This window comes from Scardinius erythrophthalmus, assembly GCF_964197995.2.
Source record: "Scardinius erythrophthalmus genome assembly, chromosome: 1".
NCBI classification, from domain to species: domain Eukaryota; kingdom Metazoa; phylum Chordata; class Actinopteri; order Cypriniformes; family Leuciscidae; genus Scardinius; species Scardinius erythrophthalmus.
In genome coordinates, this window is record NC_138221.1 from 78364068 (window position 1) to 78389557 (window position 25490).

At 37.8% G+C, this 25490-nt stretch overlaps 1 protein-coding gene across 1 annotated transcript; it reads right to left on the minus strand.

Moving 5' to 3' along the window:
* Positions 1-19661: 19661 nt before the first annotated feature.
* Positions 19662-21439, minus strand: LOC308706164 (complement C1q tumor necrosis factor-related protein 6-like). The gene is made up of 3 exons (XM_081391564.1): positions 21160-21439; positions 20713-20841; positions 19662-20619 (listed from the first exon to the last, which is right to left on the minus strand). Exons 1-3 carry the CDS (start codon positions 21371-21373, stop codon positions 20333-20335), a joined length of 630 nt encoding a protein of 209 aa, XP_081247690.1. The 5' UTR covers positions 21374-21439; the 3' UTR covers positions 19662-20332.
* Positions 21440-25490: the final 4051 nt, after the last annotated feature.

Below are 25490 nucleotides of genomic sequence, written 5' to 3' on the forward strand. Positions count from 1 at the left end.
GGGTTACTACATCCAACAAACGAACATTTTAACTTACCCTCTCGTAACTTCTGCATCCTTTAGCTTGGACTACAAAATTGCAGCGAGAAATAATAATGGCGGATCGCTCGACGTGTTGGGCCGGAAGTCAATGTCCTTATTTGGCAGTTCCGCTGCAAATACTGTGACGTGATAGTTCACAAAACGTCATAGATAACAGAAAAATCGGAACAGGTTGAAAAATATGACCAAAACAGAATATAAAGATATCAACGAAGCACCTGAAGAGAATAATTTCATATTTTCTGTACTTCTAAACACTCCAAATATACAACAAAATGCATTTAAGGGCTAAAAAAATGCATTTAGCATGATATGTCCCCTTTAAATTAGCTCATTAAATAAACTAAATGGTAAATGTAGATATTATGTGCTTCATGCTTAATCACTTTCATCAGTCATGTTGCATCTGTGTTATCAAAAACATAATGACAAAAAAGGGACAGTCATACAGAACTAAACTCGGTAAAAAAGTGATGTCCTCTAACTTTCAACTGCTTTTATTTCCAGAAAATGTCTTAATGTATAAATATAGGTATGAACATAGAACGATTCAACAACATAAACATAAAATAAACAAGTTCCGCAGACATTTGAGGAAAAGAAATGGAACAATGAGTCCCTGAACAATATGAAAATAAGCAGTCATATCAGGTGTAGCCAGGAGTTGCTGTAAGTCCCACAGATCATCCTCATGGACTGTAGCAGACTGGCCTTTTCTTACTGTGAGATGTTACCCCACTCTTCCACCAGGGCTCTCAAAGTTCTCAAACATGGTTCCTGGATTAGAAATCACAGTTTGTGTGTGTGTGTCTGTTGGGGTATGTGGTTTACATGGACAACACGCCGGACATTTCACCTGGGCTCCCCGGACCTAAGGGTAATACGGGGACTATGCCAAGGTCCTCATAAATCAAAGAGTGTAACTGCATTTGTTAGTGTCTGAACAACATAAATAATTTTTCTTTGATAGTCCTTATTTACCATTTGACCTGATTTTGAGTGTATCCCAGTGTATCAGAACAGCGACCCCACCACTGGGTTATATATGGCAGTTTCATACACATTTCTGATACACACGGTGCATTTTGGCGCGCCGTCTTGTGATTGACTGGTTTGCGCACATGGTCGGTAACAAACGGAAGTCGACGAGAAGGTCCGCCCAGAGCATGGCCCAGACAGAGGCCATGCTCTTTTTTTACTAATTAAAATTTTAATTTTAATACATTTTAATTACTAATTAAAAACTTAATGGACCACACCTTGGAAGTGTCAGCTCGACATCATTGGACTTACTGGATTAAATACATACAGGTAATAATTATATTTATAAATATAGTTGCATTTTTGCATGAAGTGTTTCCTATTTGCAAGAAATTGTAACTTGTAAGTTACAATTACTGTAAAATGCTACATATCTACCACAATGTTAGCTGAGCTAGCTTGAGTGGCTATCAACATGTCCTGCTCATTAAGCCTCAGGCTAAAGAGGTGGAGGACAGCAGGTAGAGATGAGGACAGAAGTAACATTGCCAGCAGGTCAAATTTGGTAATTTTGTTTTTAAAATGAAAGCTAGCTGACTTCCAGTTTGGCTCGAAAGAGGATGGCAGCATAGGAGAACGTGCTCCCGACCTTTGAGACGAAAACATCCCACAGCATCTCGAAATCATAACGACTTTTGCAAAAAGTAAAAATAAGAAGGGGGCTTAAGATGCCAAAAATCAAAAATAAAAATAGATCTACAGAAAACGAGCTACACGAGAGAGATGGAGACGAACACACCTTGCCGGCTAGCAGTGCTATGGAGGATAACGACATGCTAACAGACGAAGGTGAACAAGCTAGCAACGCAAGTCTAGACCTTATACTCAGAGAATTGAGGGAATTTAGGAAAGATAATGACGCACAACTAAAGGGGATCCGAGAGGATATAAATAAGACAAATACGAGAGTGGAAGAGGCTGAGGAAAGGATCAAAGACGCAGAAACTCGAATACAAACTAACGAGGAAGCAGTAACTGAGATGCTTAAACTACATATTGAAATGGACGCTAAGCTGACGGATCTGGAGGGACGGTCCAGAAGAGAAAACATTAGGATACACGGTGTCAAAGAGGGATCAGAAGACGATGCACCATCAATGGTTGTTTTCGTGGAGCGTTTATTAAGGCACAAACTGGAGTTGCCGGAGTCGGATGTAGTGCGAGTTGAGAGAGCGCACCGCGCTCTCGTGCCAAAGCCACCGCCAAATGCGGCGCCAAGATCCATCGTTGCCAAAATAGCCAGCTACAGAACAAAAGAAGAAATATTAAAATTAGCCTGGCAGAAACGTGGATTTGAGTACCTTGGTAACAAAGTTAACCTCGATCATGACTATGCACCTGAGGTTTTAAAGCAACGGAAGGAATATGCAGAGGTGAAATCTGTGTTAAAAGAGAATAAAATCCGGTTCCAAACTCCATTCCCAGCAAAGATGAGAGTATTTTATCCGGAGGGGCCGGTGTTGTATGGCTCGGTGGAGGAGGCGACTAGCGACTTGGCGAAGAGGGGATTCCCGGTAACGGTCATCAAACGCCCGGAGACAATTATGGAACAAATCCGACACCTAACGTGTCGTACAACGAAAAAGACCAGGGGTCAGATGAGTAAGGATCATACCCGCGATTACAAGGAGAAACTCCAAGCATTCAGACGACAGGAACAGGAGTAAACACAGGATGTGAAAACTGACATATTACGGGGACCGACGACGTCCCAGAAGAGATAGTTAAGGTGAGACACATAAGGGATTTCTTTGTTTTAAAATTTGGAACTATGCTAAATGTGGCAACAGAAATCATCAAAATGGTCGGGTGTTCTATCTGTGCTGTGAAAAGAATGGACAGCGGCTGGACAGTGCATGAAGGCCCTCTCGCACATACAGGTGAGAGAGGCCCTCCTTCAAAGCCCCCCTTTCATCGGGGCTTACTCAGGGTCATTTGGATGACCCCGCAGTTGGAAGTCAACTTGTTTTTTCTCTATCTTATATTTGTTCAAAGGCAATTTAATGTTTTTTTTTGCAGCTGTTGTTCTATACAGCTCTAATGTTTATATAGTGATTGTTTATGTATGTTCAGGGAGAGTATGGATTGTGCCAGGTTTTGTTATTTCAAAAACATCCAGACAATCAGATTATGGCTAATGGCAAGATAAAAATTACTTCATATAATGTAAACGGCTTATTGAATCCTATAAAACGTAATAAGATACTAGCTAAAATTAAAAAAGAACAAGCACAAATAGTATATCTACAAGAAACCCACCTAGATATGAAGGAACAAGAGAAATTGAAAAGAATGGGTTTTACAAGTGTGTTTTCTTCTTCTTATAAAGGTGGACGAAGGAGAGGAGTTGCTATACTTATATCAAGCAAATTACATTTTGAAAAAGTATCTGAGATAAGTGACAGGGAGGGACGATTTATTTTAGTAAAAGGAAACATCGAGAATAACCCAATAACGCTGCTAAACATACATGCACCACCCGGAAGTGACATCAACTTCTTTAACCCTTGTGCATTGTTAGAATTTACATCCTTTCGTTATGTTTGTGGCTGAAAACAGCCACTACTTTAAACTGCTGTAAAAATTTATCAGATAAATATTTTTTTCAATTTTTTTTGCATTAATCTATTAATCAACCTCAGTCCTGCTCAAAAATATTAAATGTTTAAAAAAAATTCAGGATTTTAACTCTTTAATTGCCAAATTCGTAAATGATGTCACTGATTTGGGGGAAAAAAACCCACAAAATTACTCATTTTCAATATAAAATGTGATTGTGGACTGGATTTTTTTTTACCTTTTATCACAGTCTTGGACATGTCAAAGATTAGAAACAACATTGGTTTTGATGCATTGTTAGTTTTTGTGCAGCATCAGATTTTAACTTTTTCTCCCTCATTTACTGTTCGTGGCTGTTTTTGCCCCATTGACTTCCATTATAACCACATTTTTTGATTGCAAAGCCATGACACCATATAATCATGCATTTTTGATTGTTGGTGGTTTTCCCTGTTGGGAAGAGGTAAAATTTGTCATTTTTACTGTTGATAACCGGGTGGCACCATTAACCCTTTAGATAGGCCTGTGCCAAAAAAAGCTTAGTTTCTGGCTTTTACATGGAGTTATATGGAGTATAACAGCATAATAAAGTGTGTGTGTGTGTGTGTGTGTGTGTGTGTGTGTGTGTGTGTGTGTGTGTGTGTGTGTGTGTGTGTGTGTGTGTGTGTGTGTGTGTGAACTCACCTTGATGCGTCTGAGAAAATCAAAATATGCACCTCAGCTCTCAGAACTGCATGGAGTAAACAAAAACATAGTAAGTGTAATTATGCACCTGCTGCCTTTTGATGGTGAGAAATGCAGACTAAACAAAAACAAAGCAAGTGGATTTAAACGCGTGCATGCAAGCCTGCTGGTCATTTGATGGTGAGAAGAGCAGCAAGCAACATGAGAAAGGGCTTGACTTGTAGTGAAGTTTTAGAGATGATTATGCAGCCTGACCCCTTCCAGCGAGCTGCAGGATGTTTCGTCTTCTCCCTCTGACACCACAGACTCAGGAGAGTCAGATCCTGATTTGGATGTGGCACCCTCATCATCCTCTCTAGCTTCCACTGAAGGCGAGGAGGATTCGGAGGATCCTGGATCTGGGTGGATTGGGAGAAACGGCGAAGTGTTGTTTTCCACTAACGTGGAGACAACTCCCTTTCTTCAGCCTGCCAGAGGCGTGACTCCAGGGCCGACGCGCTATGCCATCACAAGGCATAGTCATACATGTTTGTATGACTGTACAAACATGTATGTGTTGACGCAAGTCATGCTGACAATGAGGTCAATCATCTCCTCCGTAAAAAACAGATTGAACACGGAATCCATGTTCTGGACCCTTGCGAAGGCATAGCGCGTCGGCCCTGGAGTCACGCCTCTGGCAGGCTGAAGAAAGGGAGTTGTCTCCGCGTTGGTGGAAAACCACACTTCGCCGTTTCTCCCAATCCACCCAGATTCAGGATCCTCCGAATCCTCCTCGCCTTCAGTGGAAGCTAGAGTGGATGATGAGGGTGCCACATCCAAATCAGGATCTGACTCTCCTGTGTCTGTGGTGTCAGAGGGAGAAGACGAAACATCCTGCAGCTCGCTGGAGGGGTCAGGCTGCATAATCATCTCTAAAACTTCACTACAAGTCAAGCCCTTTCTCATGTTGCTTGCTGCTCTTCTCACCATCAAATGACCAGCAGGCTTGCATGCACGCGTTTAAATCCACTTGCTTTGTTTTTGTTTAGTCTGCATTTCTCACCATCAAAAGGCAGCAGGTGCATAATTACACTTACTATGTTTTTGTTTACTCCATGTAGATCTGAGAGCTGAGGTGCATATTTTGATTTTCTCAGACGCATCAAGGTGAGTTCACACACACACACACACACACACACACACACACACACACACACACACACACACACACACACACACACACACACACACTTTATTATGCTGTTATACTCCATATAACTCCATGTAAAAGCCAGAAACTAAGCTTTTTTTGGCACAGGCCTATCTAAAGGGTTAATGGTGCCACCCGGTTATCAACAGTAAAAATGACAAATTTTACCTCTTCCCAACAGGGAAAACCACCAACAATCAAAAATGCATGATTATATGGTGTCATGGCTTTGCAATCAAAAAATGTGGTTATAATGGAAGTCAATGGGGCAAAAACAGCCACGAACAGTAAATGAGGGAGAAAAAGTTAAAATCTGATGCTGCACAAAAACTAACAATGCATCAAAACCAATGTTGTTTCTAATCTTTGACATGTCCAAGACTGTGATAAAAGGTAAAAAAAAATCCAGTCCACAATCACATTTTATATTGAAAATGAGTCATTTTGTGTGTGTTTTTTTCCCAAATCAGTGACATCATTTACAAATTTGGCAATTAAAGAGTTAAAATCCTAAATTTTTTATAAACATTTAGTATTTTTGAGCAGGACTGAGGTTGATTAATAGATTTATGCAAAAAAATTTGAAAAAAATATTTATCTGATAAATTTTTACAGCAGTTTAAAGTAGTGGCTGTTTTCAGCCACAAACATAACGAAAGGGTAGTAAATTTGCCCACAGTGTACTGTTGAGTTTTTGAAAAATTTCAAAGCATTTTCCCAAAATATGTGTCAAAATAAGATTTGTCACCAAAAATCATTCCATTTGCTGAAACACAGAAAAAGTTATGGCCAAATTTAGACTCAAAAATACCCCATAGTGGATGAAAACATCCCCAACAGCACATAAGGGTTAAGAAAGTCGTTAATATGATGGTATCAGAGACAGTAGGCCTTCTAATCTGTGGGGGCGATTTAAATATACATTTACAGCCAAAACTAGATATTTCCAATGGGAAAGCACAGAATACAAAGTTATTGATCAAGAAAATTAATACATTATTTGAGGAGGTTGGGTTAATTGATATATGGAGAGATTTGCATCCCAATCAAAGAGATTACACCCATTACTCCTCACCCCACTCACTATATACGAGAATAGATTTTTTTCTAGTATTTGGAAAGGACAAAGATAAAATAAACACTTGTGAAATTGGGACAATAGATTTGAGCGGCCATGCACCGGTAAATTTGTCATTAGATCTAAACTTGCAACCAAAAATGAATAACTGGAAATTAAATTGAAGCCTGCTCAATGATCCACACTTTAAAGAATAGATAAAAAGAGAAATCCGCTTCTACTTGGAAATGAATGACAAAGGAGATGTATCCCCTCCCATTCTGTGGGACGCCCTAAAGGCGGTACTGAGAGGGAAAATCATAGCAATATCCTCCTATAAAAAAAAGATGAGAAATGAGAAATTGGGAAAATTACAAAATAAATGAAAAGAATTAGAGAAAAAACATAAAGAGCGAACAGCACAGCCTCTATTGGAGGAAATCATGAAAATAAGAAATGAAATTAATAATTTGACAACGTATGAAATCAAGAAAAATTTGATGTTCCTTAAACAAAGATATTATGAAGGCGGATCCAAATCAATGAAAGTTTTGGCCTGGAAACTTAAAAAGAAAATAGCACAGAACACAATTCATAAAATCAAAGATCCAGTGACTAAAATAGCAAAAAACAAACTAAATGAAATTTTGGAAGCCTTTGAAACATTCTATAAGACTCTTTACTCTAAAAAGACAGGAGGCAGCATGGCTGAAATAGATCATTTTTTGGATTCTTTGAAATTACCAGTGCTGGATGAAGAACAGAATAAAATAATGATAGAGGACATAACAGAGAAAGAGCTAAAAATGGCAATAAGTAAAATCAAATCAAATAAATCACCAGGATCAGATGGCTACACGGCAGAGTGGTATAAGGAGTTAAAAGAAGAGCTAATACCAGTAATTCTTCCTACCTTGAACTGGGCTCTAAAGAAGGCACAAACACCACCCAGTTGGAAGGAAGCAATAATATCTGCTATTCCAAAAGAAAATAAAGATAAATTAGAGTGCGGATCATACAGACCTATATCGGTTCTCAACATAGACTATAGGCTATTTACATTAATTGTGGCTAGATGACTAGAGACATTTTTACCTAATCTAATACATAATGACCAAACAGGCTTTATTCGAGAGCGTCAAACACAAGACAATATACGACGGACACTACAAATTATTAATCACATCCAAAGGAATAAAATAGCAGCTATAGTAATTAGTATTGATGCAGAAAAGGCTTTTGACTCAGTGAATTGGAGTTTTCTTTATCGAGTCTTACATAAATTTGGCCTACACGAGATCATAATTAAAACAATACAAGCATTATATAATAAACCCAATGCTAGAATTAAGGAAAACGGCAGCTTATCCAATAGTATTACATTGGAAAGGGGCACGAGGCAAGGCTGTGTATGTTCACCACTTCTATTTGCATTGTATCTAGAACCGTTAACCCAATACATAAGACAAAACAAACGGACGATATTTTGATCTTTCTGGGTCAACCAACAAATTCCCTACCCAAATTAATGCAATCGTTTCAATATTTTGGCCGACTATCAGGATACAAAATTAACATAAATAAAACACAACTGCTAAAATACAACTACAGACCACCAGAGGAAATTAGGAGTAAATATGATTTACTATGGGAAACGGAATATCTTAGATATTTGGGGGTTGGAATACCGAAGGATCTCACATAACTATTTCAATATAATTACTCACCGATTCAAAAGAAAATTAAAGAGGATATAGAAAGATGGAATTTAATTCCAAACTTAAGTTTCAGTTCAAGAATAGACTCGATTAAAATGAACATCCTACCCAAATTACTTTATTTATTTCAAACCCTGCCGATAGAAATAGACCAAAAACTATTTAATGAATGGGACAAAATGTTGTCCAGATACATCTGGCAAGGCAAGAGACCCCGAATCCGATTTAAAACCCTCCAATTGACGAAAGCAAAAGGGGGATGGGGCCTTCCTTCCCTCAGAGATTATTACTGGGCGGCACAATTGAGACCAATGATAAACTGGTGTAATCCATCTTATGATGCTCAGTGGAAAAAAATTGAAGAGGGTCTGACTTCCATCCCCATACAAGCACTTATAGCCGATAGCAGCCTGCAAGAATTCATAAAAAAATACAGAAAACCCATGGTTAAAGTTGACACTTAAAATCTGGAAAACAGTAATAACAGAATACAAATTAGAAGAGGATACTGTGGTCCTTAAATGGTGTGCATATGACACGCAGTTTGTCCCAAATAAATTAGATACGAGATTTAAGGAATGGACAAATAAAGGAGTAACAGCTTTATGTAAGATAATAAAGGATAACACACTCCTTAGTTTTGAACAAATTAAAGAGAAATATGCTCTAGAGGCACAGGACTTCTATCGATACCTGCAGCTGAGACACTTTATCAGAGACAAGTTAAAGTATGTATCTGAATCAAGTACTCGGCTGTTGGATATGTTCAAAAGGGCTTATGGTGCAAACAAAGATAGGGGTATTATTTCAGGTCCATATAAAGGGCTTATAAACAAGAAAGCACATTCAACCCTATACATCAAAACAAAATGGGAAAGGGAAGGAGGAATAGATCTGTCAGAGGATGAATGGGAAATAATCTGGGAATATCAATGGAAATGTAGTAGCTCACAGAGTTGGAAGGAGTTTGGCTGGAAGAGCCTGATAAGATATTTTATTACACCTTATCAAAAATCTCACTATAGAGGTAACTCCCCAGCCTGTTGGCGAAATTGTGGAAATATGAATGCAAATCATTATCATGTTTTTTGGGGCTGTCAGGTTATTAAAACTTATTGGAAGGAAATACATAAAGCAATACAAGAAATTTTTGGGAGCCACCTGCCCTTGCAAAGCAAAGTTTTTTTTATTGGACTCATGCCAGATGGATGAACAAAGAGAGACAAACATTTGTGAGTGCCAAAAAGGCACGGAGAAATTAACTGCAGACTTGAACTATAAGAAGGACTTGTTTGTTTTACGTTGGAAGAAATGGATAGATTATATAACATCACACAGGCCGGACTTTGATTTGATTTGCTTAACCTGGGATGATTATATACTGTACATGTAGGAACAACCATACTTCACTCCCTAAGTGTTCATGTTTTTTTTTTTTTTTTTTTTTTTTTTTTTTATATGTTCTTTATTTTTGGAAAACAGACATTCATGTTGACACTTTGTGATTAATATTTAAGACGGATGTACATGCAACAATTGTTACAGAATGTCAATAAAAAAATAAATAAAAAAAAAACCTCGTCGTGACTATATCACACAGTTGAAGCAGAGCTACGAACCGATTGCCCTAAACTCAGTGTTTTTTCCCTCACTGCGCCTGCGCGAAAACAGAAGTTTCATCTGCAGCAAAAAAAAAAAAAAAAAAAGAGGGAGATCTTTAAGTTCTGTAGTTCCAACTAGCTACAAACTACTGTTGCTTTCCTCCAGTTGCAAAATGGATTAACCATTACCCACTCTTCCAAAGCTGTTTTTAAATTGTCATTGATGAATTATTGCAGTGTTCGGACATATAGACTGTTAATAATTAATTATATGCCTATAATTCATTGTAATGGACCTAAATGTTTTAGACAACTTTCAATGAGGAGGAGTAACGTTAAGCTTCTATGTAATACTTTATTATCCTCACAGCGCGTTGGTTTTGCGTGATGTGCTATGAAATGATTGGCGGGCAATTTAATTATAGGCTAATAGCCTATCAGTTTAATAGTAAAAGTAGCCTAGGCCTTCCCTGATAATAATACTAATAATAATAATTTAATACATAAATTGGAAATGCTAAATCATCTTGATATTGAAAGCTGATGCTTGTTTTGACAATATCTCTGGATACATGATAGCCTATCGTCTATAGGCACAAGCTGTCTGTCGAGCTGTTTATCGCGCTGATTGGCGCATATTTCACACGTATAGTGTGAGCAGTGAAGTCGCAGCTCGACGATCGGACCGTACAGTGTGAGCACATAAATCTTGAGCTTTGGCTTTACATCACATGCAATCTACTCGTTCAGTGTGAGTAGGTACCTTGCTGAAATCGCACAGTGTATGCCCGCCTTAATGTTAGTTGGCAGCTCTATTTTTTGGGGAATTGGAACAAAGAAAGAACTAAGAGGATGTATTGATATCATCTTTGGTTTTCCTGGTCTGTAAGTAACTCAATAAGTTGATTAACAAGCTTATGTAACTGTCTGTCTGTATACACTTGTAGCTTTTGTAATTGCTGAGGTCTGGACCTGGAAGCCTTAACTTTTACTACAGACATTGTGTTTGTTTTATAGAATTAAATATTTTCTTAGTAGCCCAACATTATTTTGTTTAAATATGAAGTTGCAGTGGCACAGGAAGGCTGTGATATCATTAATATGAGTACTTTCAAGCCATTAAATAAATGTAATGTGTTTATGATGTTCTGTTAGTGTACTAAACCTGTAAGATAAATTAATTGGTACCATAGTAACCAACTACAATGATCAATATACAAAACATGAGGGGCAACAGACCTGACGGGTATCTTGTGCAGTGTGTAGAGTGTTATTTAAAAAAAAAAAAAACGTTAAAAACAGTGTTCACTGTTAATATAGATCTTTACACTGTTCATTTAGTTAGCTCAGGGGGACAGAGGCAGTAGTATAAGCACCATAGTTACTATAGCAACCAGCACATGCTTACTGAGCCTCCTGCAATGTCTGGGTTTAGACTACTTTCCAAAGATATAACTATGTTGAATCTAGTAAACTTGTAGAGGGGATGGGACTGCCTTTTCGCTTGTAGTTTTACATTTTTTTATTTATTTTTATTTAACCTTTATTTACCCAGGTGAGCACATTGAGAACACTTTCTCATTTACAATGGCGACCTGGCCAAGATAAAAGTGTCGAGGTACAAGTTACACATGTAATTACAGGACAAAGAGATCAGACATACAAATTATACAAGTAGTGCAAAAGGTGTCAATATATTGAGGTAATGATTGTTAGATAAAATGGGATAAAAAATAATAATAATAATAATAAAAAAACAGACACAAAGACAGCCATGGTATATTAAATTGTACAAATAAATATATTAATGGCTAAAGTGTGAATCGGGTTAGCATGTACAATGGTCTGACAATGTATTTGCTAATAATAATTTGAATGTGGATAAAGGAACAATGGATTCAAGCTTCAGAGATTTTTGAAGTGTATTCCAATCGTTAGCAGCGGAGAACTGGAAAGAAAGACGGCCAAAGGAGGTACGGGCTTTAGTAGCAGTCAAAGTGATATACCTGCTTGAACGAAGGTTCATAAAGGGGGTTTGGAACAATAATCTATAAACAATAATCACCGAAGTCAATAATTGGAAGGATGGTCATTTTCACAAGGGCAAGTTTCGCTGGGAAAGTGAGAGAGGCTTTATTACGGAATAAAAAGCCAATCCTGGATTTAATTTTAGTTTGGAGCTGATTAATGTGGGTCTGGAAAGAAAGAGAGGAGTCTAACCAAACCCCTAGGTATTTGTAATTGTCTACCTGCTCTACAGCAGACCCATCTAGTGTGGTGATGATTAATGGGCAGGTAGGTACAGTGTGAGATCGGTTAAAAAGCATACATTTAGTTTTGGTAGAATTTAGAAGCAGTTGAAGGGAACGGAATGAATGCTGTATATTATTAAAACTTTCTTGAAGGTTTTTTAACACAGTGTCCAACAACGGGCCAGCCGTATAAAGGATGGTGTCGTCTGCATAGAGGTGGATCAAAGAGTCACCTGCAGCAAGAGCAACGTCATTAATATATACAGAAAATAGAGTCGGCCCGAGAATTGATTCCTGAGGCACCCCCATGGAGACAGCAAGTGGACTAGAAAGTAGGCCCTCTGACTTAACACATTGAAACCTGTCAGAGAAATAATTTGTGAACCAAGCAAGGCAATCATCTGAGAAACCCAAATCCCTTAATCTATCAATTAAGATGTTATGATTGACAGAATCAAAGGCCTTGGCCAGATCATTAAAGACTGCTGTGCAATAGTGTCTTTGATCAATAGCAGTTATGATGTCATTTGTGACTTTAAGTATAGCTGAAGTGCACCCATGACCGGCTCGGAAACCAGATTGCATTTCGGAAAGACTGTGATGAGATTCGAGATAGTGAATAATTTGTTTATTGATAATTCTTTCGAAGACCTTTGAAATTCAAGGGAGAATGGAGATTGGTCTGTAGCAGTTTGGATCTAAACTATCCCCTCCTTTAATTAAAGGGATTACTGCAGCAGTTTTCCAATCTTTAGGTAGTTCTGATGAGTTAAGAGAAAGGTTAAAAAGACTGGTGATGGGAGTAGCAATAATTACCGCAGACAACTTTAAAAAGGAAGGGTCCAGATTGTCTAATCCTGATGATTTGAAGGGGTCAAGATGCTGCAACTCCCTTAGAACGTTGGCTATCTGGACATGGGCAAAGGAAATGCGTGGAAAGTTTTGGCTAAGTGCTACAGAGGGTGAAGGGCTGTTAATTAGGGTCGGATTCGCCAGATGAATAGCATGACCAGCCATGGCAAAATGCTTATTAAAGTTTTCAACCATGGAAGATTTGTCAGTGGTGATAATATTATCTAGCTTTAGTGCTATGGGTAACTGTACGGAGGTGTTCTTATTCTCCATAGTTTTTACTATATCCCAGAACTTTCTAGAGTTAGTGTTGCAGGTGGCAAATTTCTGTTTGAAAAAGCCAGCCTTAGCATTCCTGACCGCCTGTGTGTATCGATTTCTGACTTCCCTAAAGAGTTGCTGGTCTCTGGGGTTGTTCGATGCTAATGCCATACGCCACAGAATATTCTTATGTTGGCTAAGGGCGGTGAGTTCTGGAGTGTACCACAGGCTTTATCTACTTTTAGTTCTGAGCCTTTTGTAAGGGGCATGCTTATTTAGAACAGCTAGAAAGGCACTTTTAAAGAATGACCAAGCATCCTCAGCTGTAGGGATGAGATCGATATCCTTCCAGGGTACCTGGGCTAGATCATATAAAAAGGCCTGTTCGCAGAAATGTTTTAGAGACCGTTTGTTAATGATGAGAGGAGGCCTTTTGATTGCAGACCCATTACGGACACATGCAATTATGCAGTGATCGCTGATGTCTTGGCTGAAGACACCAGAGATGTATTTAGTGGGCATATTAGTTAGGGCAATATCTATCAGAGTGCCCTTATTTGCAGATTTTCGGTTGAATCTAGTGGGTTCGTTAATAATTTGCGTGAGATTGAGGGCATCAAGTTTGGAAAGTAGACTGGATGAAGCATTAAGCATGTCCCAGTTTAAGTCGCCCAGAAGTAAAAACTCAGAAGATAAATATGGAGCAAGCAGTTCACATAGGTTGTCTAGGGCACAACTGGGTGCAGAGGGGGGTCTGTAACAGGTGGCTACAGTTAAGGACTTGTTTCTAGAAAGATGGATTTGCAATTAAGAGCTCAAACTGTTTTGGCAAAGACCTAGATAAAATGACAGAGCATTGTAGAGCCTGTCTACAGTAAAGAATGACTCCGCCTCCTTTTGTAGTTCTGTCTTGACGGTAAATGTTATAGTCAAGTCATCTTCATTTATATAGCGCTTTTAACAATGTAGATTGTTTCAAAGCAGCTTTACAGAGATAAACTTGTGCTATAAACTATAAACTATTAGGATTAGTTGAGTGTGCAAGGACAACAAATAAATCCATTTTAGGAAGTAGGCTTCTGATGTTAATGTGCATGAACCTTAAATTATTGCTATTACAGAAGTCTGCATAAGAGAGCTCCTGAGGGGTTGGAATGACATTATTTGCTACAGGTCCAGGATTTAATTCAATATCACCTGAGCAAAGTAAGAGCAATACGAGAATTCTGCAAAAGGCATTCAGGATAGGGCGTTTAGAGCATTGGGCAGGGTAAATATGTAGAGAAGATTTTTGAGCAGAATGGAATATATTCATTGCCCTATGGGCAGACAAAGTTATAGTACAGTGAGTATACTGGGGGGGTAAACCTATGTGTAGAGTAACAAAGAAGCAGATTGCATCTCTAGGGGAGTTGTATAAACCAGATGGACCAGTAAAGGTCTCAGCGAAAGTGGTGGGAGGGGTAGAGTGGATGTCTGTGCTATCACGACTGTCTGGTCTATACTGAAATTGGACAATAAAAACTAACTCAAGCAACAATAAGCAAAACATATTGACATGAAATGCACAAAACATTAAATAATAATAATTAAAAAAAAAAGAAGCGCTGCGCGTAAAAATTATAAGCGCGCGCACAAATAACAACAGAGATGCTGCGTTCTTACGGTATGTTGGTGAATGGGTTTTCCAGGTTCGATTCACAAAATCAGAGGAAAATGTACATAGTGTCAAAAATCCAAACAGTAACGTTAGAGAAAAGGATAAAAGAAGTTACAAATCCTACCAGATAGTCCAAGAGGGTATCACATCCAACAACAGAATGTTGCTAGTGTGGACCCGCTAATCCAGGCAGCTAGTCCCGACAGCTGGTCAAAAGATCTGTTTCAAAGGTAAACATCACACCGGAAAGGCACACTGAAAGCGTCGTTGTGGAATCCTATCGGCGAGGCACTCGCGATGGGCCCGCGGAGCTCCGAGAGGACAACGCTGGGGAGTGAGGACGCCTGCCAGCCAGCCGACCAGGTCGAGGTAGACCGAACTCCGTTGCTACCTGCTACTACGAGTTGCTGTGATGTGCGCGGTTGTGGCTAGTCAGCTGAGCTAGGTAGTTGATGGCTGTTACTGGCCAGATGGTTGGCTGTAATAATCCAATAAATTGAGGAGTGATCCTGTAAATTATTGTGCAATCGAGGAAATCAACAATGTAATAGAAAGATAGTGCCAGGATGAATGAAATGATGAAACAAGGTTATAAAAACAACGTGCACGGTTAAAAACAATAGACACACTATGTAGCCATTTGACCAGTCAGTTGCATGTTAATACATACATTTGACCAGTCAGTTGCATGTTAATTATTTGAATAATTCTAAAAAAGATCTAATCCCAAAAGCATCACAGTGATAACATTTCATGTCCTGGTTCTTTTTAATGTCATAATAATCTGTAATTCATATTGACCAAAGAAACCAAATTTAAAAGGACTTTGAACCTAAAAACACAATGTGAGTCCCATTACTGTCACATGAAGAAAGAGAAAATGTAGAGAGTATGATATAAAGAGAAGAGAATCTGACAGAATATGTAGGCTATCAATTTAAGATTTTATCCTGGAAAACTAAACACAGCTGCTCTTAGTTAAAACTATTTTTCTTGCTACCTGTCTGTTATTTTTGGACGATAACACTGCGCAATATGGTCTATGAAGCCTACTAGAGATTCGCTCGATTTGGTTTTTGATTAGAGAAATTATCTTATGTGGTCAGTGACTTTCTACAATCAGAAAACAAAATCAGTTGGAGGAAGGATGAAATTTAGTCTGAATGTGGTCCAGCACAGCTGGAGATTAAAGCAACTGTCATCCTCCTGTTATGTAGTACAGACTCCCACCAGCCTGTTACTTTGTGCGAAATATGCTGTTACACTTTTCAATGTATTCTTAAAAGAATCCATGGTCCAGTTTTGAGCACATAATTTGGCTTCTGGCCAGATACATAACTATGTACATTACTAATTTACCCAGACTTTTGTTTTCTGATCATGCTTGTCCCAGTGAACATTGTAATCCTGACAATAACTTTTCGTAATTTATGCTGTGACACCTGTAAACAGTAAACATGAAGCGGCGTAGACTCCAAAGGATGATGCAAGATTTTATGTTACTGCTGAAAATGACAAAGTGGGACTTGACATCAAGTACATCAATGCTGAAAAGGGTAAGTTGAATCTTCTGATTGTTTAATCATGATTCGACTTTAATACATATAATTTTTGTTTTGTCTTTGATGAGTTCTTCTCCCTTAGCTTACGCTCGAATAGTATACTCACAACAAAGCATGCCGTCCCAGAATCACTATCCCCAAGCTATGCGGTAGATGGAGCCGAAGGTCTCCGACAAGCTCGTTGGCATGAAGCGCCGATAGATCGTACACTAAGCATACAGATCAGTCAGATTACTCGCCTAGTCAAAGCAAACCAAAAAACTTCATCTACAAACCACCGTCGCATCAAATACTTCTCTTACCTGTCTCAAATGTCCACATTCAACTCTCCAAACAAGCACATAGACCCGCCAACAGCACCGCCAGTGGATAAACAGCTTCGGCAACTTTTTACAAGCAGCACATTTTACGCTGACTTCAACAGAAAGCAGAAGGGCGCATGGATGACGTCAAGACCCCGGATAATGACGCATACCACAGAACTGGTAGCTCATACTCTTATACACACCGGACACCTGGCCATTGGCCAAACACTAAACGATGACGTAGGAGGTAGGAGGGGTAATAACCCTTCCTGCTACATATATATACATATATATATATATATATATATATATATATATATATATATATATATATATATATATAAAAAATATACATATATACATATGCTTATATCAAAAATAAAGTCATCAACTAAGATGTTAGCTGTTAAAATGTTGGCTTTATTCAAACTAATGAATACATATGATAAAATTTAGGCCTATAATCAATTTTTTACAAAGAAAGAGTACACTTGAAATATTGTTGAAATTGTAATTATTGTTGTAATTGTAACCTTTTGAATAGATGTAAGCAAAATCTTAAATGGTCAATATAAGTCTTCTTCTAAACATATCTTTTGTCCTTGCATTCATTCTTGTGGCTCAGTCAGTGTCACACCTGAATGAATGGCTCATTATGCAAGTCATTACGCATAATGGGTGGGACATTGTATTCTCAGGTGTAAACAACTCCCCCTTTACGCCCCCCTCGCATATTGGCTTTCCAAGCAAAACCTGTCTTACACAGTTTAAATCAATGTATTGTTTTATGTGAACGATAAAGCAAGACTATTTTCACATCATTTTAAAGCCAGAACCCAAAGCGACAACATCCATTAGTCAAAAGTCTTGTGGACACATATTTAGTATGAGTTTTGTGGTCTTATTTCAGCAACTTTCATTTATATTTTTTTCAATAACCACGCATAAACATTATTCTCTTAAAAATACGAACATCTACATACATGTTGCTCACATATTATGGTAGCTTGGTTTGTGCTATATAGAGTGAATTTACACCTTTGCCATTAATATGTTTATAAATAACTAAAAAAAGCACAAATGTCAGGGCATGTCAAAACATCCCAAGGGCCCCAAAAACACCTCAGACCCCTCAGGGCTAAACAAGAAGGAGCTCTCACGACTGCAATTAGTGCAAAACTCTGCAGCCAGAATTCTGACCCGTACTAATATGAGGACTCACATATCCCCTATTCTAAAAGAACTGCATTGGCTGCCAGTGTCCTACAGGATCAAGTTTAAAATTCTAAGTTTTAGTTTTCAGAGCCTTGCATGGTCAGGCTCCATCTTACATCAGTGATCTGATCCAGCCCTACACCCCTGTGTCTGTGGATCAGAATCTGCTGAAGGTTCCACGCACTCCTTTTCGTACTAGAGGTGACCGATCCTTTCAGGCTGTTGCTTCTAGGCTCTGGAATGATCTTCCGCCCTCTTTGCGCTCTATTGACTCTGTTGATACCTTCAAGTGCAAACTAAAGACTCATCTATTTGTTCAGGCTTTTAATGAGCTACTTTTGGGTTGATATGATCTTGTATTGTCTTGGCCTTTTTATATTATGTGTATATTCTGATGTAAATTTCTGTTGTGAAGCACTTTGTGGCTTTCTGTCTGTGAAAGGTGCTATAGAAATAAAGCTTACTTACTTACTTACTTAAAGTCAACCGGAATTAGCTATGCATTCAATTCAAATGAATAAGGGCTAGTGCTGTGGTGAATTGCCCTGAAGTTTATGGCTTTACATTATGCTAGCACTTGTCAAACACAGTGAAACATGCATGCTTACTACACTCTCTCTCCCTCTCAGTAAGCAGTACCCTGACAACTGACAATCACGAGGAGTAGTTATCGGAAATAATCACGCTGAAGACATGACCAGTCTACTTGGCGGCGGCTAGCACTAGCTAAGTTTGCAACAACATTTTCACCGGAAGGAAGAGGCAAATGCTTAGAAATAATAAACACCAGGCAAAGATGTTGTTACCAGAGCTAGTAGGCTACCATAAAAATGTGGGATAATAGCTACTGTGTTTGCAACGTTGGGAGAAAGTTTTAAATTCCCCCGTTTCTACAAAATATCTATAACATTAACAACAGTTAAACAAAAGATTGTTAGATCGTAAAAAATAAATTGTCATTACCGTATTTGTCCCAGCCGAATTCATGGTGGTCACGCCAGTCGGCAAGGCAAGCACTTCTTCCTTGTTTCATGGCGGGTACGTACTATGCTCCAAAACGCAGGTGCTGATTGGCCCAAGAGGAGTCCTGTGCGCAAATGGAATTCAGTTCCAAACGAATAAATTCAATTTCAAATGATACAATTCAGATTCAGTTTTTCAATGCAATGATTCAAGTTAAGCAATTCAAATTCAAATATAAATGATTGAAATTCAGTTTCTGGTGGCACATATTTCAGCCCATAGTAACTAACAATGCATAGTTTGTGTGTGGCCGCTTTTCCAAAATGTTTTTTTCTTTTCTTTCAGTGTTCTTTTAATTTAAAAACATGGTTGTTACATTTTGTTATGTTTTACAATGATAAAACCATGTGAGATTTAAATAAACACTATTTGAGTTGTTAATACTATGTGTGTGTCTGTCAGTTATTGAAGGTATGATATTAATTGTAATGGCCTTGAAAACAAGTGTGTTCAGCATTGTGTAAAAAGAGTCCCGAAGGAAACTCAGCCTTCAGTATTCAGGTAACGGTTTTAAAACACCGCCTAGTGACGATATAATGTTTAAAGTTTATTGTACAAAGTATAGCTGAGTAATATTTGTTTATTAATGTGCATTTGTTATTGAATTTGTAGTATTTGGAATAAGCCAAAGGCATTTCTGAACATACACTTTTTATTCAAATACAATATTCGAAGACACTGGTAAAGAATTTGTAATGTACTTGTAACACAAATAAAGTATACTTTAATATCACTAATCAAGCATGTAATACTTGCACAAAAGTACACTAATACACTTAAAGTTATGCTTTACGACAATTTAATTACAACTAAAATATACTTAGTACAAAATTAGTTGTTTCATAATAGCAATTAGTTAACTAATCATTACCACACCTGAAGTATACTGATAATTAGTCTGGCCGCAAGTATACTTAGCATTTTTCACCAGGGTTTTAAGAAATGTTTATTTGTTTTATCTCTCAGTCATCATTTTATTGCATTACATTTATATGTTTGAAAACTACAAACATTAGTGATTAATATATTAGATATAGTGACGACTGATTTATATGCATTTTATTAAGATCTCAATTAATTACAAGCATCAGACATGCATCTTGTGTTCATATAAATATTAGCATCATATTGCATATTTTCGCTCAGTTTGAGACTACTAATAAAATCAAGGTGTTTCTTCCTCCTCTGCCATAAAAGCTTGATGTATCAAATATGATACAAAACACAAAAACCATGCAACGGCTGGTTGCAGAACACACACACAAAAGCAGGATCTAATGTTATGTTTGTTCACAGGGTGTATTTTATTTACATGGTGTTGATAAGAAAACCACTGAACACTGTGACACTGTCACTGTCTCCATCCCAGACCCATGTGTCCTTTTGGAGTACGATATAGACTTTATCCCCCTTCTCCAACAGCAGTGTTACGCCGCTGCCTCCATTCTCTGCAGAACCCGGACTGTGACTGTGATGTGCTGTTACTGCTACTTGCTTTCCATTTCTAGTCAAGGCCAACCTTGTTCCATGTGCAGTTCCACAGTGGTAGAAGAAACTGAAATAGTAAACTCCTCGTACCGGCGCTGTGAAAATCCCTGTTAAAGAGTGAGACAGATCTCCGTTTCACAGCTGTAGACATGAACTATACACGTGTTGATATTGTGTTCAACAGTGTGGATTAACAATACCTGTGGCCCGGTTGTAGGCTTCACCAACATTAATGAAGACATTCTTGTAAACCAGTGTTGTATCTGTGATAACTGGTCCAAAGAAACCATTTGATCCCAATTTAGCTGAAAATGCCACCCTTGGTCTGCCTGAAGAGAACATATACCTTCTTAAAATGTTGAAAATTGGCTCAGTAACAACGGAAGCAAATTATATACAACACTTTTTGAAACACAACTGTTTTTATATAAAACAACGATCGTTGGAGTAAGTTTTACAGGAAAATACAATTTACGTCTTTCTACTTCAAATTTAAGTCAGTGTGATACAAGCCATTTCTTTGAAGCAGTTTTAAACCAGATGTTGCAAGGAAATCTCACAAATAATTACAAAGTAAATCCTACAGCAATTGTTTGTCAGTGTATATAGTATTACAGCACATAGGTCTTCAAAGACAGTAGTCTCACCTCTGCTCTCCTTTTTGATTTCCTCAATCTGAGTTTCAAGAGCTTTGAATCGTGCCTCTGAGACTCCGAGATCCTTCAGGACGTCTGAGCAGATTTTCAAAGGACAAGTCGGCTGATCGTATTCATCCATAACTGTAAAACTCAGTTCAGTGGTGACCAGTTCAAATATAAGACATTTGCACAGAAGCAAAAGAACGGCTATTGTTAACCTCATTCTTAATGCTTTGGCTAAAGTGTGTCAGAGACATGTGTTGCTGTATGTGAATGTATTTATCAGAATGTTGCAAATCAAATGCTTTTATACTGTCATCTTCAGTAATTCACACGTGATGGACAATTTAGCCAATGTCAGACAAAATACAGCATATGACGACTGTTTCTCAGAGAATACTGTTCCACTATATTTGTGCTAGCTTAATGTTTTACAAAATGATGCAATATTGACAGATTAAAGCGGTTCATATTTTCCTTGGCAGCTTTAATCTGGCCATTACACTTAACTTTGGACTGAATAACAGAACAACATACACTAGAGGTGCATTCCATTATGTTTGCAAAAGTTTTTTTTTTTCCTTCATTCTCTGTATTTCTCAGTTTTTGTAATCACAGAATTCACAAGTAATAAAAAGTGCACATTCTTGGGTTTTATCAAAGGGTATTTCCATAGATTTTTGTCTCAACTTATTTTGTTCATAATCCCCCTTTTTGCTTTCAGAATTCACTGTATATGATATTCTATATGATATTCTAAAAACATTAAAAATAAACTTGTTTTACATGCAATATCAAATAACACTACAGCTAAACTATAATCAAGAACTTTACATGTGCGATAGATAGATAGATAGATAGATAGATAGATAGATAGATAGATAGATAGATAGATAGATAGATAGATAGATAGATAGATAGATAGATAGATAGATAGATAGATAGATAATCTTATGTGCAAAAAAATATTTAATATATCATAATATATAATATATAAATATATAATAAATATACAATCTTACGTATATAAAAAATAAGTCCTTAAGTGAAATAACTTCATAAAAGAGTGTTCTACTTGTATTAGACCCAGGACAGTCCAATCAAAGATGTGTAACAGAGAGGGGAATCTTACAACACATGCAGAGTTGGGTCTTCACCTTTAAGCAAACAAGCCAGAGTCAAACTTGTGTGTCCTATATATGTGCTTTAGTATGTTAGTCAAAACATCAAAATAAGTACTTCTTTAAAGCATGACAAAAGATTATAAAAACAAGATGCTTTATGGTGAAACCTTTTAAAAGTGTCCTTAATTAATTTGACCAAAAATAATTCCATTTCGTAAGATTATTTAGTTAGATCATTATCATCAAAGTAATTCTAAACTTTGTGAGGCAGACAAGGACATTATTTGGACAAAAACAATAAACCTGTTTAACCTGCTCCACAGCACCACCCAGTGCATTATATTATAACTGCAGGTTTTTGTGCTTGAGATTAATCATGGCTTCACTGCATTACGACCAGCAAAGCAGCGCAGTAAAAATCTAATCGTATTTTTATTGTTCGAATAAAAATTACAGATCAAATATTCGACTTTGTGCACCAACCTAGTTTCTTCTCACACAATTATGACTGAACTTCAGTTTATGTAGACTGGTCAATTTACATATGTGAATAAAAGCCTAAATTACTTTTGCAAATCATATAAAGCGATTGTTGCACAGAAGAAAAATGTAGTTTAATCCCCAAGATTCATATACATTTATTTAACAATCCATTTATTAACATTTTAAACCAAAGTTGGGGGTAAAAAAAACTTTCAATTGAAAGAAAAATGTGTTGGACTTTATACAAGTTTTCATTTGTTCCAAATATGAACAAAAGTCACATGGAACAACCTAAGGGTGAGTGAGACAGAATTGAGAAGTTTTGACATAAAACTTCATCCCATTGTAACAGAGTTTAAATAATGCTGTTAAATTCATGCATTAATTGGGAAAACTCGACATTGGCTGTTGCGTCATTCGCATCTGCACACGAGATTGCGGCCGAAGCTACGTCACCACCAGCAGAGTCTCACATCATCATAAAAAAAGTCATAAAAATTAAGTTTAGATTATTTTCATGTGCAAGGTTGGACTTTTATACTACACACAAGTTTACTTCATCTGTCTTTCAGTTCCTAGTTCTGTCAGTCGAGTCAAATATGTCTTATTTGCAATGATAAAATGGAGAGTGTGTGTGTTAACCTGCTTGTAAACTCCGAATCTCTGTTTATTTCATTTAAGACATCTGTTGAAAACTTTTTCTTCGTCGAAGCAAGAGACCAGGAGACGTTGGGGATCACGTTCAAACCAAGTTATTCTTTATTGAGGACTTCGCGTTGACGCGGCTGTAGTTCTTCCCAAATCATTCTGGCTAACATAATTCACATGGTTTCTTTATAGGCCTTTTAGTGGGCTGTCCTTAAAGGTGCTAAACATACACACAGCCTTAGAGGTAACCACTAAATCTAATCATCTAAAGACAATAGAGGCAATTGCCCCCAACTGAGATAATGGTACCCCCCCCCCCCCCCCCCAAATGGTATACACAACAAATGGTCACGAGACCTTAGACTAGGTAACATTCACACACAGTTCAACTCTTAGTTGGAAGATCAAAGACTATTACAATGTTTAGACAGCTGACTTAAAGCTGACTTCTGATCAGTAAATTGATGCCATCATGTTCACCTTGAATGCCCAATACAGTGTAATTCACCTTAGTTTTTCATGTGATGTTATGTAAGGAAGTAAGATCAGCAGATCTTAAACATATTCTTAAATTTGGATTCTTCACATCTAAGCAATGTGATGCACTGTACGCTAACCAGCTTTTGGTCGTGTTTGTCCCAGTTTTGTCAGTGACAGGCCCAGTAAAGTGCAATCTTGAGTGACCATCCAGCTGCTCTCAGTGTGATTCCATCCACACAAACACATACAGTCACATTCAATGTAACCCCTCACTGGTTCCTACTCGCCCCACTCTGTGTGGGCCTCGAACCCGGGTCTCCAGCGTGAGGGTCAAGCGCTCTAACAAGGAGGCTAAAGTGACTACTAGCTGGCCTCCGTTACACTATTATGAAAACACCATGTAACCTACAAAAAAAAAAACCCTGACAGATTGTCACATTATGACCAGAGCCGGATTAACGCAAAGGCAAACTAGGCACGTACCTAGGGCCCGATTGGCGGGATGGGGCCCAGACAGAGAAAAAAAAAAATCCAATGTCCTATCTACAATTCATTGCAAAATGTATTAATTACCTAAAAATAGTGACGATGTTTATCTTAACCATAGACTGTTACATTATGTCACATTAACGCCAACCCATGACTGTATATAGAGGCGCCAGCCAGTTAAGTCCGTGGGGACGTCAGCGGCGGTCAGAGGCGGTCAACGAACGCATCCATCAGGTGCTGCGAGTGCGAAGCAAAAGCCTAAATAGGCACGCAAAGAAACACAGCTCGTAATGCAGGTCATCGATTTTGGAGTGATTGCAGTGTATTTTAAATATAAACTTGTGGGCTACTGCAGATCAGCGTCATTTCTGGAAAAATCATTCACCGCTTTGTTAGTATACGAGTTCAAAAGAGCGCGAGCGTCATTAACGTGCCCAGACGCGACGCTTTGAATTTGCGCGTACAATGAATAACATCGCATTGGGAGCTGACTAAACAAGTAATAAAAACTCAGTGAGTGTTTTAGCGCAATTTTCTCACCTCATGGGATCACAACACTAAGAGATAGTAAATCTTTTCCTGGATTTTTTTTGTGCGTTCCCGAGATTAGACCTTCCTTAACATAATGCCGAAAACCCGAAGTCTCTAGGTGGTCTGGTTGAGGAGTAGATAGAAGTGCAAGATTGGTGCGCACAGACGCACAGAACAGAAATCATGAGTTAACAAGCGCAATTTTGTCCGGTGGAAAATTGCGCTAAAAAGCTACAAAAGTAAAAGACAAGACGTTTGTATTTAAAGTTAAAAAACCAACACACTGCAACATTTTTAAATGTTTCAAATAAAGGATCTCATATCTATGGGTCTATCTTCTATATTCTGATGCTGATGATTAGATAATACCCTGACATCATAGCCTATACGAATATTAGTTTAGAATTTTTTTTCCTGCTCAGTAGCGATCGTATCTTTCTCTTCCACCTGATTTGTGTATAGCACATTTAAGGTAGCAATGCAATACATAATATCATATTACTGATATTAATAATATGACATTATCTGCAGTCAATATTGATTAAATGGGAGGGAAAAATCCTGCCCATAACGCAGCTATGAAAA